General features: G+C 43.7%; 2 protein-coding genes across 4 annotated transcripts in view; both read left to right on the plus strand.

The window, feature by feature from the left end:
- Positions 1 to 12,344, plus strand: part of plcb1 (phospholipase C beta 1) — a 14,072-nt gene extending 1,728 nt beyond the window's left edge. Inside the window, exons 3-32 of the mRNA XM_076160347.1 lie at positions 246 to 314; positions 1,089 to 1,229; positions 1,387 to 1,466; positions 1,594 to 1,647; positions 2,025 to 2,100; positions 2,197 to 2,297; positions 2,486 to 2,649; positions 2,796 to 2,942; positions 3,194 to 3,351; positions 3,445 to 3,527; positions 3,721 to 3,805; positions 3,999 to 4,164; positions 5,288 to 5,354; positions 6,424 to 6,524; positions 7,034 to 7,118; positions 7,355 to 7,479; positions 7,922 to 8,076; positions 8,317 to 8,484; positions 8,583 to 8,682; positions 8,967 to 9,071; positions 9,208 to 9,320; positions 9,634 to 9,784; positions 9,893 to 9,946; positions 10,250 to 10,427; positions 10,695 to 10,827; positions 11,127 to 11,203; positions 11,322 to 11,411; positions 11,569 to 11,626; positions 11,765 to 11,851; positions 11,974 to 12,344. Coding sequence (XP_076016462.1) covers positions 246 to 314; positions 1,089 to 1,229; positions 1,387 to 1,466; positions 1,594 to 1,647; positions 2,025 to 2,100; positions 2,197 to 2,297; positions 2,486 to 2,649; positions 2,796 to 2,942; positions 3,194 to 3,351; positions 3,445 to 3,527; positions 3,721 to 3,805; positions 3,999 to 4,164; positions 5,288 to 5,354; positions 6,424 to 6,524; positions 7,034 to 7,118; positions 7,355 to 7,479; positions 7,922 to 8,076; positions 8,317 to 8,484; positions 8,583 to 8,682; positions 8,967 to 9,071; positions 9,208 to 9,320; positions 9,634 to 9,784; positions 9,893 to 9,946; positions 10,250 to 10,427; positions 10,695 to 10,827; positions 11,127 to 11,203; positions 11,322 to 11,411; positions 11,569 to 11,626; positions 11,765 to 11,851; positions 11,974 to 12,126 — 3,324 coding nt within the window. The 3' untranslated portion in view covers positions 12,127 to 12,344. The remainder of the gene's footprint in view (positions 1 to 245; positions 315 to 1,088; positions 1,230 to 1,386; positions 1,467 to 1,593; positions 1,648 to 2,024; positions 2,101 to 2,196; positions 2,298 to 2,485; positions 2,650 to 2,795; positions 2,943 to 3,193; positions 3,352 to 3,444; positions 3,528 to 3,720; positions 3,806 to 3,998; positions 4,165 to 5,287; positions 5,355 to 6,423; positions 6,525 to 7,033; positions 7,119 to 7,354; positions 7,480 to 7,921; positions 8,077 to 8,316; positions 8,485 to 8,582; positions 8,683 to 8,966; positions 9,072 to 9,207; positions 9,321 to 9,633; positions 9,785 to 9,892; positions 9,947 to 10,249; positions 10,428 to 10,694; positions 10,828 to 11,126; positions 11,204 to 11,321; positions 11,412 to 11,568; positions 11,627 to 11,764; positions 11,852 to 11,973) is intronic.
- A 2,435-nt stretch (positions 12,345 to 14,779) lies between these two features.
- napba (N-ethylmaleimide-sensitive factor attachment protein, beta a) overlaps positions 14,780 to 15,000 on the plus strand; it is a 4,363-nt gene continuing 4,142 nt past the window's right edge. For all 3 annotated transcript variants that reach the window (XM_076160394.1, XM_076160393.1, XM_076160395.1), the window contains exon 1: positions 14,780 to 14,925. In XM_076160394.1, coding sequence (XP_076016509.1) covers positions 14,828 to 14,925 — 98 coding nt within the window. In that variant the 5' untranslated portion in view covers positions 14,780 to 14,827. The remainder of the gene's footprint in view (positions 14,926 to 15,000) is intronic.

A 15,000-nucleotide genomic window follows, 5' to 3' on the forward strand; every position in this document is an offset into this window, starting at 1 on the left:
AACCAATGAAAACAGCAAGCACCGACCACATGTAATCACCCACTGATCTCTCTCTCTCTCTCTCTCTCTCTCTCTTTCTCTCTCTCTCTCTCTCTCCCTCTCTCCCCCTCTCTCCCCCCTCGTCTTATCTCTTTCTCTCCAGGTGGGTTTAAATCCCGAGCAGAAACCAGGATGCTGTGTTTACCTCCTAGATAACAGCTGACTTCTCTCTCTCCTCTCTCTCTCTCCCCCTTCTCCCCCCTCAGGAGACAGAACTGTTGGACCTGACCCTGGTAAAAGATGTCAGAACAGGGAGAAGCACCAAGACCCCTAAGGTACCATCATCTACCCCTGCGCCTCATTTCACTCCTGCTTGACCTTTGACCTCTGTGGGACATGCCTGTGTTATCTCCTGCCTGCATGATGCCACCTTACTGACCTCTGTGCTCCAGCTGCCTCCTCTCTGTGGCCTTTTCAACAACCCTTCCCCTAGTTACAGCTTTTCCCCGTGCACTGAATTTGTTCTGAGCTGTTCAGTTCTCAGATGCAGACATGTTGTTGCCATGCTGGCCTTGGTGAACGTTTACAGCCTCTACATCTCCTCTATTATACAGATTCAATACATTTACTACAGGATGTTGAGGCACAGTAAAGCAAACAGAGCGGAGAGGTTCAGTTATGCTTCCTCATTTGTACCGCCTGATCTGAGTGGGTTTGATCTACTAATCACAATGAGACTTTGCTTTGAAATCACCAGAAATAAGATCTTTCTATTTTGAGATGATTATCTGGCAATCACAGCATAATTACAACATTGCTCTTGAAGAAACAAAGCTTCCCATGTCGTTGTTAGAAAACCATTCTTCCATGATTGCTAATGTTTTAGAAGATCAAGCAAAACTAACAACGCCACAACGTCTTTGACCTGCAGAAATAAGTCAACACACACACACACACACACACACACACACTGCATCAGACTGTATTAATACAACATATAAGCGTTTTCATTCATCAGTGTGATGTATAAACTCGTCTCCTCCTCTCCGTTTGCCTCCGTCAGGTCTCTGCTTTCACCGATAGAAGTGTGTTCTGTCTTTGTCCAATAGGAGGCCAAGCTGCGGGAGCTGCTGGATGTGGGCAACCTGGTTGGCCGGCTGGAGAACCGCATGGTTACCGTGGTTACAGCTTCAGATCTTGTAAACGTCAACCAGCTTAACTTTATTGCCGCGCAAGAGGAGGAAGCCAAGGTACTGAACTCACTACAACAGGGCAGGATGATGAAGATGATGAAGATGATGAAGATGATGATGATGATGCTGATGTTGATGTTGATGATGTTGATGATGATGATGTTGATGATGATGATGATGATGATGATGATGATGCAGCGTCTGGGTTTGGTAGGTGTGGTGTGAAGAAGTGTTTTCACTTGCTTCCAACCTTCTGAGCCTCAATCTCAACAGAGACGACTCTCTGCTCAAAGCGTGGGTACACACACACACACACACACACACACACATAAAGAAATGTCTACTGTATGTTGTCAAGCCATTTCTGCTGTTCATATTTGCAAGAAAACAATTGAACACACACTTTCTTTATCCTCTACAGATACGTCAAGTTAACTCTCCAGCCAAATGCAGAGGGAAGAATTCCTGTCAAGAAGTGAGTTCCTGAAGCAAACCCTCTCTTTATCAGAACGTACCTTGAGTTATACATCAATCTGTAAACTTTGCTCACTCTCGTCCTTAACTTCTGAATATAACTTCAAATTCATAAAGATGCATCAGACAACAGCAAACCGGCCATCAAGATAACTGCAGTACATTAGATCCATACATAATGCAGTTAGGGAGGACTTTGAGGAAGACATCCAGAGGATTTTAAGATCAGAGTGCTTCTGAAATGCAGATGAGGTTCTGGGAGGCTTGCAGGACCAAATTTTGAATTTTGGGGAAATTAAAAGGAGAGAAGAAGTGGAGAGCTTAGAGTGTACAGCCACAGATGAGACCATAACCTTGTGATGTCGTCGCTTGTTGCAGCATCGTCCGCCTGTTCTCAGCGGACAGGAAGAGAGTGGAGAGCGCCCTGGAAAGCTGCAGACTCCCCTGCGTACGAGTAAGTGAGCTCTCTCTCTGTGCACTGAGGAGGGTGAGGGAATGTTACAGAACGTCCTGGACTCATTCTAGTGTCCACGTCTCCTGTATTGGACAGGGGGACAGCATCAAACTGGAGGACTTCTCACTTGAGATCTACAGAAGCTTCTTGGAAAGTCTGTGTCCCCGTTCTGAACTCAATAATATTTTCAAATTGCAGTAAGTGACTTTAAGATCCTTCAGGAATGAACTTTAAGGTCGCAGAGAGCAAAAGATCACACTTTAGAGTTTGTAACGATCAGCTAAGACACCAGAGAGAGAGAGAGAAGGGTTCTGGTAAGTTTGGGATGGCGTTTGTTTCCCCCCCTGACGTTGTGTGTGTCCCCCTGCTCTGTCTCTGTCCTCAGAGGACATAGTGACGGGACGCTGTCCGTCGACCAGATGACCGAGTTCATCAACAACAAGCAGAGAGATCCCAGGCTGAACGAGATCCTCTACCCGCCTCTCCGCCCGGCGCAGACTCACAGTCTGATGGAGCGCTACCAGCATGACAAGACGCGGCTGAAGCAAGGTGCACACACACACACACACACGCACGCACAATTCGTCCATGGAACACACTGTTGAGCATTGTCTTATTTTACCTCCTACATAATAGTTAATTCTTTGCGTGTGTGTGTGTGTGTGTGTGTATGTGTGTGTGTGTGTCTTATCTAGGCTCCATCTCTCTCCAGGCCTTCTCCAGTTACCTGTCCAGTGATGAGAATGGAGTGATCCCACCGGATAAACTGGATCAGTCTGAGGACATGAGCTTCCCGCTGCCTCACTACTTCATAAACTCCTCACATAATACATATCTGACAGGTACACACACCTACACACACCTACACACACCTACACACACCTACACTCACCTACACTCATACACACGGTGATCCTACCCAAATGTGTTAAATAGGTGATAAATTGTTCTTTCCCTCTGATTGTCTGGTGTGTGTGTGTGTGTGTGTGTGTGTGTGTGTGTGTGTGTGTGTGTGTGTGTGTGTGTGTGTGTGTGTGTGTGTGTGTGTGTGTGTGTGTGTGTGTGTGTGTGTGTGTGTGTGTTTGCCTTGCAGCTGGCCAGTTGGCAGGCAGCTCGTCAGTGGAGATGTACAGGCAGGTGCTGCTGGCCGGGTGCCGCTGCGTGGAGTTAGACGTGTGGAAAGGACGAACGGCTGAGGAAGAGCCTGTCATCACACACGGCTTCACCATGACATCAGAGATCCCCTTCAAGGTGCAAACACAGGAATACAACTTCACACCTTTCATTAAAGTGACACCGAGCCGGTTGAAAACATGATGGTGTGTGTTGCTATGTGTTTCTCAGGAAGTGATTGAGGCCATAGCTGAATGTGCCTTCAAGACCTCACCTTTCCCTGTCATACTGTCCTTCGAAAACCACGTGGACTCGTGAGAATCCTTCATTTTGATTGGTCGACCTAGTATATGAACAGATTATAAACTAACCTATCCATCTATCTATCTATCTATCTATCTATCTATCTATCTATCTATCTATCTATCTATCTATCTATCTATCTATCTATCTATCTATCTATCTATCTATCTATCTATCTATCTATCTATCTATCTATCTATTCAGTTTGAAGCAGCAGGCTAAAATGGCTGAATATTGTCATTCCATCTTTGGAGAGGCTCTGTTGATTGACCCTCTGGACAAGTACCCTGTAAGAACACACACACACACACACACACACACACACACACACATACACACACATACACACACACATACACGCACACAACATACACACAGGACAAATTGGAATCATGTCAGAGCTTGTAACGGTAATTCTTTGTGTAGAAACTGCAGCTGGATAACTTTGGTTATTGTGTGTGTGTGTGTGTGTGTGAGTACAGTTGGAATCTGGTGTTCCTCTTCCCAGCCCTCAAGAGTTGATGGGCAAAATTCTCATCAAGAACAAGAAATCCCACAAACCCTCTAATACCAGTGACACCAAGAGACTGGCTGACCAACCTGCCAATCAGACCAATGAGCCTTTGTCTCCTAGCAACAACACAGGCGGTAAGACACACACACACTCATACACACACAGTGTTTACGCTATGAAGGACAAAGACAGTTCTCAGCCTGGAGGTTCACTGGTGTGTCTCTGGATCATTATGTTGCTGCAGACGCCTCTGCTTTGCCAAAAATCAGTCGATGAAAGAGCAACACGTGAAATGTTGCTGCTTCTAACTGAGCTCCTCCAGGCTTTGATTTAAGGGTTCCACTTATCAAACCATTGCATAGAGCTGTGTCACATAGAGGAGACACATGGACCCCCGACAAACGGTGGAGACAGGAAAGAGAGAGAAAGAGAGAGGAGGAAATACATGCTGAAATAAAGATAATATAATATAAAGATAATATTGAGCTGTGTTGCTCTTTTTAGGGCCCCAAAGCGCAGTGTAACAATCCAGAGGTGCAGTCAGCAGGGAGACAGTACGTAGGCAGAAAAAGACACACACACACACACACACAGCATCAGCAAGTCTAAGGCACACTGTCAAAGAGGAATAATGAGCCTCAAAACAATGACATCAAATCAGCTCAAAATAGGAGAGGAGGTGATAAAATGGAAATAAAGTGAATTGTTAGAGGCAGTAAGATAACAGATGGAATAAAATGTCAAGCGTACCTGTTTATTATTATATGTTAGATAGAATATGACTTCACCTATTGCTCCCTGCACGGTAGTGCTGTCAGAGGAAAAGCTCCAACTATCTGGATTTATTTATTTATTTATTGTTCTCACTGCAAGACAGCTGTAGATGTCAAAGGTAGACGAGCTGGAGGAAGCTCCTGACGCCAATTAAACAGGCCCGGCGAGGTCATCCGAGGTCATCCTGTTATCTAAAGAGAACCTGAGGTATTTATGGTTGAGTAGACACAAACAGGCGTGGAGACTGAACTGTAAAGTCATTAAACCTTGAGTCTGTGTACGCTGAATGCTTGAATGGGCTGTTAACACTGTCCACTCCTCTCTGCTCTTCCTCTGCGTGCGTGTGTGTGTGTGTGTGCGGCGGCGGTCTAATGATCTGAGCCTCTAATCTGATCTCTGACTGTCTGCTTTATTGATCATATCTGCAAATTAAAAAGGCAGTGGCTGAGTGGCGTTGAAGACTGTCGCTTTAATTCTTAACAGAGATGGAGGCTGAGAGTGAGGAAGATGATGATGACGATGATGATGATGGTAAAAAGGTCAGTGGTGAGGGGCGGTGACCCTCATTGCTGTTTTTTTATTTGTTCTCGTGCACAAGTGGTGTTCATGTTCATTCCTTTTTGTTTAGTCTTTTATTCTACAGCACTTATATGTGTTGTTGTAACACTCAGTCTGTTGTTGTTGTTGTTGTTGTGTACACTTGCTGTACTATAACTATTGTTTGTGCTTGAGCTTTACTAACTGTTTATTATTATTTGTGGTTCATTTGTGCGCTGTACTCTTCTTGCTGTATGTGTCTTTGTTATGATTTGCTGTCAGGTGTCGGCTCCTGGTGAACGCTGTGCGCTGGCTTATTGTTTGCGTTTGTATGCATTGTGTATTCGCTCCTGATTTGAGTTTTGGTTTTAGTTTATCTGCACACAAAAAGGCGGGAAAAACCAGTGAGATGTTTAAAAACTAATTTGCCGACGACAAACTGAGCAGCCGGGTGAGTGGAGTGTAGAAACAATGAGAGAATGAAGAGAGCGACAAGAACACAGGGAAGGCAACAGTGTGTGTCTGTGTGTGTGTGTGTGTTTGAGTTTGAGTTTATTGAAATCCAAGGCCTGAATGAGCTGTTTACCCTTGTTTTCCTTGTCGCTCACATCGACTGATTACTACTATTTTAATTGAGTGTGTGCTCAGGTGCATCGTTCCAAATTCACCCCAATAGAAGATAAAGGCGTCAGTTCATCGAAAACATGTTTGAAAGTTACAATTTGAGCTTTCTGCGGTCGTGCAGGTGTTTCAATCCCAGATCTCCCCAACTCTATGTAGTTGCAGGTGGTGTATGTAGTTGCTTCCAAGGGCAAGCAGGGTCGCTCTGTTGAATGGTTTTGTGTGTGTGTGTGTGTGGGAGTGCAGAACAAAGCTTTCAGGCCACCCAGTTGTAACAAATCGTCTCATTATCAATTTGACTCTGGTTCACCCAAATGAGCTAAATCGCCTTGTTTTGCTTGTGTGCACTATTTGAGGATGACAAAATAGCAACAACCAATTAAACCCTTATGATTGTACATCATGACATCGTTGCTGGAGAGAAGCAGAGCATTGTTGCACCTCTGCTGCTGTGGTTTCTTCCAGGGCTCGGCTGAGCGGGAGGCAGTGGCTACGGAGGAAATGTCAACTCTGGTGAACTATGTGCAGCCGACCAAGTTCAACTCCTTTGAAGCTTCAAAGAGTAAGACACACACACACACAGACACACACACACACACACACTTACTCTCTGTCTCTCTCGCTCTCTGCAGCAGTCCCACAGAGCTAGAAAATCCTTGAAAGAAACACATTTTAATTAAAATGTGACACTTGTATTCATTATGTGCCTCAGCTCTCCGTCTCTCTCCACAAGGATCAACACAGAATCCTGTGAAAGGCTGACAGAGTAGCAGCTTTACAGCCATTAAGCTTCCAACTATTTGTGTATATAAATGCCAAATATGCTGCATCATATCGCCTCATTTAACTCTGTCTTACCTCATATTATGCAAATGCTCAGGCCTGAGTTTGATACAAGGAGGAAATTTTAATGAGCATGATTTCCAAACGGAGCACATTTGTAAACAAGATACTTGTCTGTGTGTGTGTGTGTGTGTGTGTGTGTGTGTGTGTGTGTGTGTGTGTGTGTGTGTGTGTGTGTGTGTGTGTGTGTGTGTGTGTGTGTGTGTGTGTGTGTGTGTGTGTGTGTAGAGGCAGCCCGCTGTTTCCACATGTCATCGTTTGTGGAGACCAAAGCTTTGGAGCATCTCACCAAGTCACCAGTGGAGTTTGTGGAGTATCCTTGGCAACGGTTCCCTCAGCCTCTGCACACTGCTGCAGCATCTCTTTTCTTTGTTTAGTAAAGCTTCACTGTTAACATATTCATTAATCTTACATTAAAAATTATACTTGAATGAGGTTTGATATTAGGATTGTAATAACATTCAGTGTTAAGTAGAATCTATAGCTCCTATTTGGCTACTCAACTTTTGTTTTAATGTCTCTATTTGTTCTTAACTTGACATTTAACAGATATAATAAATCTCAGTTGAGTCGTATCTACCCTAAAGGAACCAGAGTGGACTCTTCCAACTTCATGCCTCAGCTCTTCTGGAACGCCGGCTGCCAGCTGGTGGCGCTCAACTACCAAACTATAGGTGAGAGCCCTGACTTTGTCCTCAGACATCCTGACCCCTGACCCCTGTGACCCCTGTGACCCCTGAGCCTGAACCTAAGCACTGCAGACTGGACATTAGGTTAAAATATGTTGTATGCATAGTTAACAAGCTCAATATAGAGACTAAAGACTATAAATGCAGATCAGTGCCAATCAAAGCCACCAAAAATCACCAACGCTTGCTAAATAGTGCTCCCCATGAGAACAAACTGATTGGAAGTGTAAAATCATTGTGCATTGTTTTGAACCCACAATAGAGGGGAAAAGATGAGATTTCCTTTCCAGCTGATAGGCGTGTAACGTGTTTAAGTAGGACCCAGACTGGCTTCTTCTTCTTCTACATGTGATGCCAACTGTTGCGCAGGTGCAACAACTCCAATCCCAATTATAGCTCTAAATCTAACATTAGCCTGCTGTTCCAGATTTTTCCATGCAGCTCAATCTCTTCATGTTTGAGTACAACGGTCGCAGCGGCTACAGACTGAAGCCCGAGTTCATGAGACGACCAGACAAACACTTTGACCCCTTCACTGAAAACACTGTGGATGGCATCGTCGCCAACACAATCTCTGTCAAGGTGAGAGAGCGATGATGTGCCACTATCTCGCCCTGTGAGACCTGTATGAGCTACGACTCATTCATTCATGGATTCATATGAGAGTGACCTCGTTTGTCCCTGTGTGTGTGTGTGTGTGTGTGTGTGTGTGTGTGTGTGTGTGTGTGTGTGTGTGTGTGTGTGTGTGTGTGTGTGTGTGTGTGTGTGTGTGTGTGTGTGTGTGTGTGTGTCTGTCTGTGTGTGTGTGTGTGTGTGTGCTAGGTGATATCAGGACAGTTCCTCAGTGACCGGCGGGTGGGTGTGTATGTGGAGGTGGAGATGTTTGGTCTCCCTGTTGACACCAGGAGGAAAGCCCTGAAGACAAAAACCTCTCAGAACAACAACGCTATTAACCCAGTGTGGGACGAAGAGCCCATCATCTTCAAAAAGGTTACAGACTGGATATAAACTGACATATTAGGATGTGTGGTGTGTTGATGGAGGGGTGTTATATATTGTTGTTATACGTGTCTATACGTGTCTGACAGGTGATTCTCCCCACGCTGGCCTCTCTGAGAGTCGCTGCTTTTGAGGAAGGAGGGAAGTTTATTGGTCATCGAATAATCCCAGTGTCTTCTATAAGGCCAGGTACAGAGGCATCACTTTGACAGATTTTAGATTCACCGCTGTCACTCAACTAGTGTCAGCATTAATTATAACCCCATCATAAAAGAAAGCTGCAGGAAGTGGAACAATTGTCATTCAGTTGTATGAAAGTGTCACAAATTTCGAATTCCTAAGCCCCAATTTGAAAGGATAATTCCCACTCTGCTACCATGGCCGTGCTCATGTTTGGTGTCAACTCACGGCTTTACGACACAACACAACACTTTGCTACCCTCAGATTCTGTGTTGGTAAATGTTTCCTCTAGGTTATCGCTACATCGGCCTGAGGAACGAGAAGAACCAATCTCTGATCCTGCCGGCAGTGTTTGTCTACATTGAGGTCAAAGACTATGTCCCGGATACATTTGCAGGTACGAGTCACACACACAGACTTGCACCTTACGAACAAATCAGGAAGAGAGATCCAGTATTACAGATGACATTGTTCATCCAGGAGCAGTGTATTTGTCTCTATCTACATATTTCCTGACTGTTTGTGCTCTTTAGATGTGATTGAAGCTCTGTCCAATCCTATCCGCTATGTGAACCTGCTGGAGCAGAGGTCCAAACAGCTGGCAGCTCTGACTCTGGAGGACGGAGAGGAGGACACACAGACTGAGGTCGCTATTATTTCTAGTGCAATTATAGTGATAGTAATTAATATCATTAGTCAATCTCATCGTTGCTTGTTTTTGTTATGTTTGTTGGTGGCTTAACTCAATGTCAACTACTGAAACAGAAGATGAATATATGCTTTTTTAACTCAGCTTCTACTAAACGACAACGTGTCTCTAAGATTAATTTACAAAAAGGTATATTTATTAAAGTTTCTGTCAATATTATCTGTGCATTTTCCAATTTTTAACAGCGGTCCGGGAGAAGAAGAAAAGCCAGAGCATACAAACGTTAGGTCTTGTTCTTGTCCTCACACAGGATGAGACCGAGAGTTCTGCAGAGCGTAAGAACGACCAGAAGGCGGCACCACTGGAGAATGGACTTAGCCCCGCCTCTATCCCTGCAGGCCACACACCCATCGCCACCACACCCAAAGCTGCTACAGCCAATCAGCAAGCAGCAACGACAGGTAACGTCTGGAAAACACTCACACTCATCCATAACAATTTAACATTATATTGAAACAATTTTCTGTGTTGTCAGTTCATAATCTAATATCTCTCCTTCTATATTTCAGAAGCAGCTAAACCAGCAGCCAAGACTGAAGATCTAGTTTTGAGTATTTTAATAGGTCAGTTACTGCAATGAAACGATGATAGTAATACTGTCTATTGCTTTCTAATGCAGGTTAGTTTTTGTTATTAGATTTGTTCTATTTATGACATAACCTAGCTATAATGTTGATTTGCTTTCCCCTGCTGCCACCGAGTGTCTGGCTCTAACCAAAGCCGCCTCATTAGCGTGAAGTGTCAGTGAGCTGTTGGAGATTGTTGTCGGTGTTATTTCACAGTGCATTTGGAATTAATCTACTGTACTACCGTTACACATAATCATATTGGTATCCTGTGTATCACCTGTGTGTGTGTGTGTGCAGATGTCCCAGTTTGCAGCTTAGACAGTCTGCAGCAGTTCAAAGTTTACCAGAAGGAGCAGAGGCGTCAGTTCAAGGAGCTGAAGGAGCTGGTGAGGAGACATCAGAAGAAAACCTCCGAGCTCCTCCGAGAATTCGGCAACAAATACAAGAAGACAGCCAGGCAGTGCAGCAAGAACAGGTGTGTGTGTGTGTGTGTGTGTGTGTGTGTGTGTGTGTGTGTGTGTGTGTGTGTGTGTGTGTGTGTGTGTGTGTGTGTGTGTGTGTGTGTGTGTGTGTGTGTGTGTGTGTGTGTGTGTGTGTGTGTTTATGTGTGTGTGTGAGAGGTTATAATAAAAGAAAGTTACAATCTGGATGTGTTAGATAATTTTGGCCAAACTGCATTGAACAAACTTACATGCTACAAGTTCTCATGTGTGGTTCCGATTTTTTATTTTGTGTTTTCCAGGAGTTCCAATTCAGATGGTGACAAAGACGGGCGGCTGCAGCAGCTGAAGGACGAGCAGCAGCAGCAGCTTCTGGCTCTCAGACAGGAACAGTACTACAGCCAGAAATACCTACGGAGAGAACACATTAAAACAGTGAGAGTGCACAATAAAACCATGAATAAACACACACATGAACATTTTAACACACTCATTGGCCTTTGCAGTAAGTGTATGTGAAATACAACACACACTGGAAAAAGGGCATGAAGTTTGGAGTCATGGATTTAAAGGGGAGTTATATTACAGGTTTACCTCCTCTGCACTGTTTTATACTAAAGTCACATCATATAGATCTCATATCTCACTTAGATTGTGTAAATGTTGCCGTTCCATATTTGGCTCCAGTGTTTATCCTGTCTGTTTGTGAACCGAGAGCTCTGTGTTTCCTCCAGCTGACAGAACGGCTGAGCAGTCTGGCCGAGGAGAGTCGCAACACCCAGATGAAGAAGCTCAAAGACATCTGTGACAAGTAAGACACCAGTCTGAAGCCACCACACCACATTTTAGCATTATTAACCTTCAACCAAACATAAACTTTGAAGCTACACTCCGATCCTAGTCACTTACTTGTCTTACTGCTGTTTTAGGGAGAAAAAGGAGTTGAAAAGACAGATGGATCGAAGGAGAACAGAGAAAATCAACCAGGCGAAGACGAAAGAGAAACATCTAGCAGAGGAGTACGATCGATACACACGCCGACACAGCTCTTCATCTCACTGCACCCTCATCCTCCCTCAGGCACTGATCCCTGCGGCCAGTGGAGCCTAAACAGACACATATTTGTCTCCCACCAAACCAAAGCCCATCTGTCTGTGTGTCTCTGTCTGTTCCCAGGGAGAAGATTGAGATCAATAAGTCCTACGTCAATGAAGTCGTCCAAAACATCAAGCGGGTGAGTGAAGCGATGAAGACTGTGGGATAAAGCAGTGTGGAAATGGAAATGTCATCCTCCAAATTCATGTTCAGGGTTACATAAATAGAATTAAAATGAAATGATGTTGGTCGTCTGTCTGCATGTGTGTCTGTCCAGCTTGAAGAGACTCAGACGAAGCGACACGATCAGCTGGTGGAGCAGCACAACCAGCTCCTGCAAGAGATATTAGACCAGAAACCAAAGGTAACACATACAAATACACACACACAAACATACACACACACAACAGAGACCAGAGTAGAGCCAAGACGAAATGATGGTCGGACTGATATTCAAACTTCTTCCACCACAAACCGTTTCTCCAGCTCCAGGGAGCCGTGGAGGCGGAGTTCCAGGAGAAGTTCCAGCGGTTGCCAGGGGAGATCAGTGACTTCCTGCAGGACAGGAAGCCAGAGGTCAGGGGTCACAGCGTGTCCCGGCCGTCGACCCCACATGAAACCCTGTCAGAGGAGGACTGAAGAGAAGGACAGAAGAAGTTTGGAGGAGAAGGAGAAGGAGAACCTGTACATGAACATTTCAGAGACTGTTATTTTACTTTTTAATGGAAGAATGCTTTAATGATTATTTTTTAATTCCATTCAAGCATGCATTTTACTGTATTTCAGCATTTAATCTGATCACTATCTATCTATCTATCTATCTATCTATCTATCTATCTATCTATCTATCTATCTATCTATCTTCCTCCTTTGTTATCCTCCCTTTCCCTCCGTTGATCATGATGTCACCCACACCCTTTTTACGTGTGGTTTTCCATGTTCCGTAAACGATACACACTCGGAATTCTCGGAATGTCAAAGGTCGGGCAATCACGTTTGGCTGCAGTGTGATTTAGTCCGAGGACAATCTGAATTAGTTTAGGATTTACAAAGGATGCAGGCGTAAATACACTTCCACTGCACGACCTATCAAGTTCTCATATCATGAAGTTTGATTATGCACTAACCTGGAAATTTATTTATTTATTTATTTATTTACAAGCTGTTTTTATCTTAATGGGAATTTCTGGTTAAGTTCTATCAATTCTATACTAGCATGACTGTTAGACTAAGACGTTGGTGTGATGGATCGGCCTACTTTCTGTTACTGTCATGTGTGAGAGGATTTGGCTACATTTCATTTAAAAAAGGTCCTGAGCCTAATTTCCCGATCAGTAGCAGCAGCAGCAGCAGCAGCTTTCCATCCGCTTCCCAGGACTGCTACATCAAAGCTGATTGTGTCTTTAGAATAGTTTGACGTCTGTTAGATGTGAGGGGCCTCAAACTTTACTGCAGCTGCATGAATTATTTGTTTTGATGTGGATTTTGCTGTAACATAGATATGTTTCTGATGATTTGATGATTTATTTATTTAACGTTGCTTTATTATTGATGATGATGATGATCAAAAGACGCAGAATTTATACAAATCTAAAGAAAATATTCAAAGACTTAATTTTTGTAAAAAATGTAAAATGAATGGAAGGTGTTACTCTTTCTACAGAAAATGATTTATTGGAGCATTTTCCATGTTTTTTCCTCCTGAAGTTCCACAAAGACAGTCTGAAGTCTTAAGAATGAGCCACTGCTGACTGAGATTGATCTTTGCTCTGACCTCATACAGGTTTGCCTGCATTGCACTGCTGTGCTAAAGGTAAAGGACATTTTTCTTTTCAGTTACTGCTTTAGATCTGATTATAGTTCCATCTTTCTGCCTGCAGAGTGGCTTAGGTTTACCTTATTGGAGGCACCCCTGTTTTAGTGCAACTGAGCATGCTTCAATGTGATTTCACCACCAGTTCAATTATTCTTTGGGTTTACTGGATGCTATTTTAAGATCGTATCAAGGTCTATTAAAGACATTTGATCTAAAAATGAAGTGCGATTAGTTTATATTACTGTCCTATACTTTTGTCCGTTACTTGTCCTTGTCCTACTTTTTATTGTTTGAATGTTTCAGGAGAAGCTACTTGATAATACAATGTTTTTGCTAAAGAGTTTGCTCAGTCTGAGGAGCAGGATGTCATCTTTTAATCTTACATCTTTTTCCCTTAAGTAAAGGCTTTATCCCTTCCTCCTCCGCCACTCATAACAGGTGTTGTAACTCCCTGCTAACTATGCGGAGGTCTCTGCGCTGTGGGATGAAGTGATGAAACATGAAAGGAGGAAGCCTGAGGGAGCGACTTGATGCCATCAGAGATATAATAGAAAATTACTGTTGTCATCGACATCACACCACATCCACAGCTGTTCACAAAACATTTCGCAGATATTGTTTTCCAGTGTTATAATTTGGGCTATCACACATGAAGCTCTAGCAGCAGTGGCCCTGGGTGGTGGGAGGAGGAGGAGGAAGAGGAGGTAATTCAAGCTGACAGATGGGTTTGTCAGGTTTTTATCAGCTTGAAATACTGTTGTTGTTTTTCTGGGATAACAATGAGCTTCTTTATTTTCTATGTAACCAGTGGTGATGGCGTTATTAAAGGCCTTAGAAGTCAATACACTCCTACTGGTGTGAATCTCATCTCACAATAGCACTTTCCCTTCTCTCCAGCTGTTCATCTGTGTTTCACACGTCCAAGTTCCTCCAATTTGTTTATTTGTCTGGGTGATAAATGGTGATGAGGGGGTTTTGACAGACAGACAGAATTGACCATGGAAGATGTAATGCCAAGCTGACTTTTATACTGCTTTGATTGACAGAAAAAAATCTTATGTTTATAAATTACAAGAGTAGAACAAAATATCTAATTTATTTATTTATCATATTTCTTTGCTGGGTGGAAGAAAACACGGATTCTGTCAGATAATTTAAACAATAATATGGAGAAGATGCCACTATTCTGTGGTGTCTGAATGGAAAGATAGAAGGAAACATATACAGGTTATATACTGTATAAATATCCTAACTATATTAAACAGCTAGTACAATATTAACTTTTACATTCACGATGAAATTATTCGATTAAATACATCGTGCACGCATCAAGCTACTGTATGTTTTGCTTTTGTTTTAGCTGCACCTTGGCCTCCTATCCGGCAGAGGGCGGTAGCGAGCGGTGACCGAGCTTGCGCCGGCTGTAGATGAAGAAGACCCGCAGCCTCTCTCAGCATCAGGACCAACAGAGAGACATCTTCCTCCTCTCCGGCCACTGCGGAACAAAATTTTTCCTCCCTCGTCATGGATAACACCGGCAAAGAGAAGGAGGCCATGCAGCTGATGGCCGAGGCCGACAAAAAAGTCAAAGCGTCCGGATCGTTCCTGGGAGGCATGTTCGGGTAAAGACCGAGTGTTTACGTCTCTCTCTCTCTCTCTCTCTCTCGGTGCGCGGTGGGGGGTGGGGGGGCTCCGGG

The sequence above is a fragment of the Genypterus blacodes genome, unplaced genomic scaffold, assembly GCF_046128005.1.
Source record: "Genypterus blacodes isolate CSIRO-AG114 ecotype Tasmania unplaced genomic scaffold, CSIRO-AGI_Gbla_v1 ptg000105l_1, whole genome shotgun sequence".
NCBI lineage: Eukaryota > Metazoa > Chordata > Actinopteri > Ophidiiformes > Ophidiidae > Genypterus > Genypterus blacodes.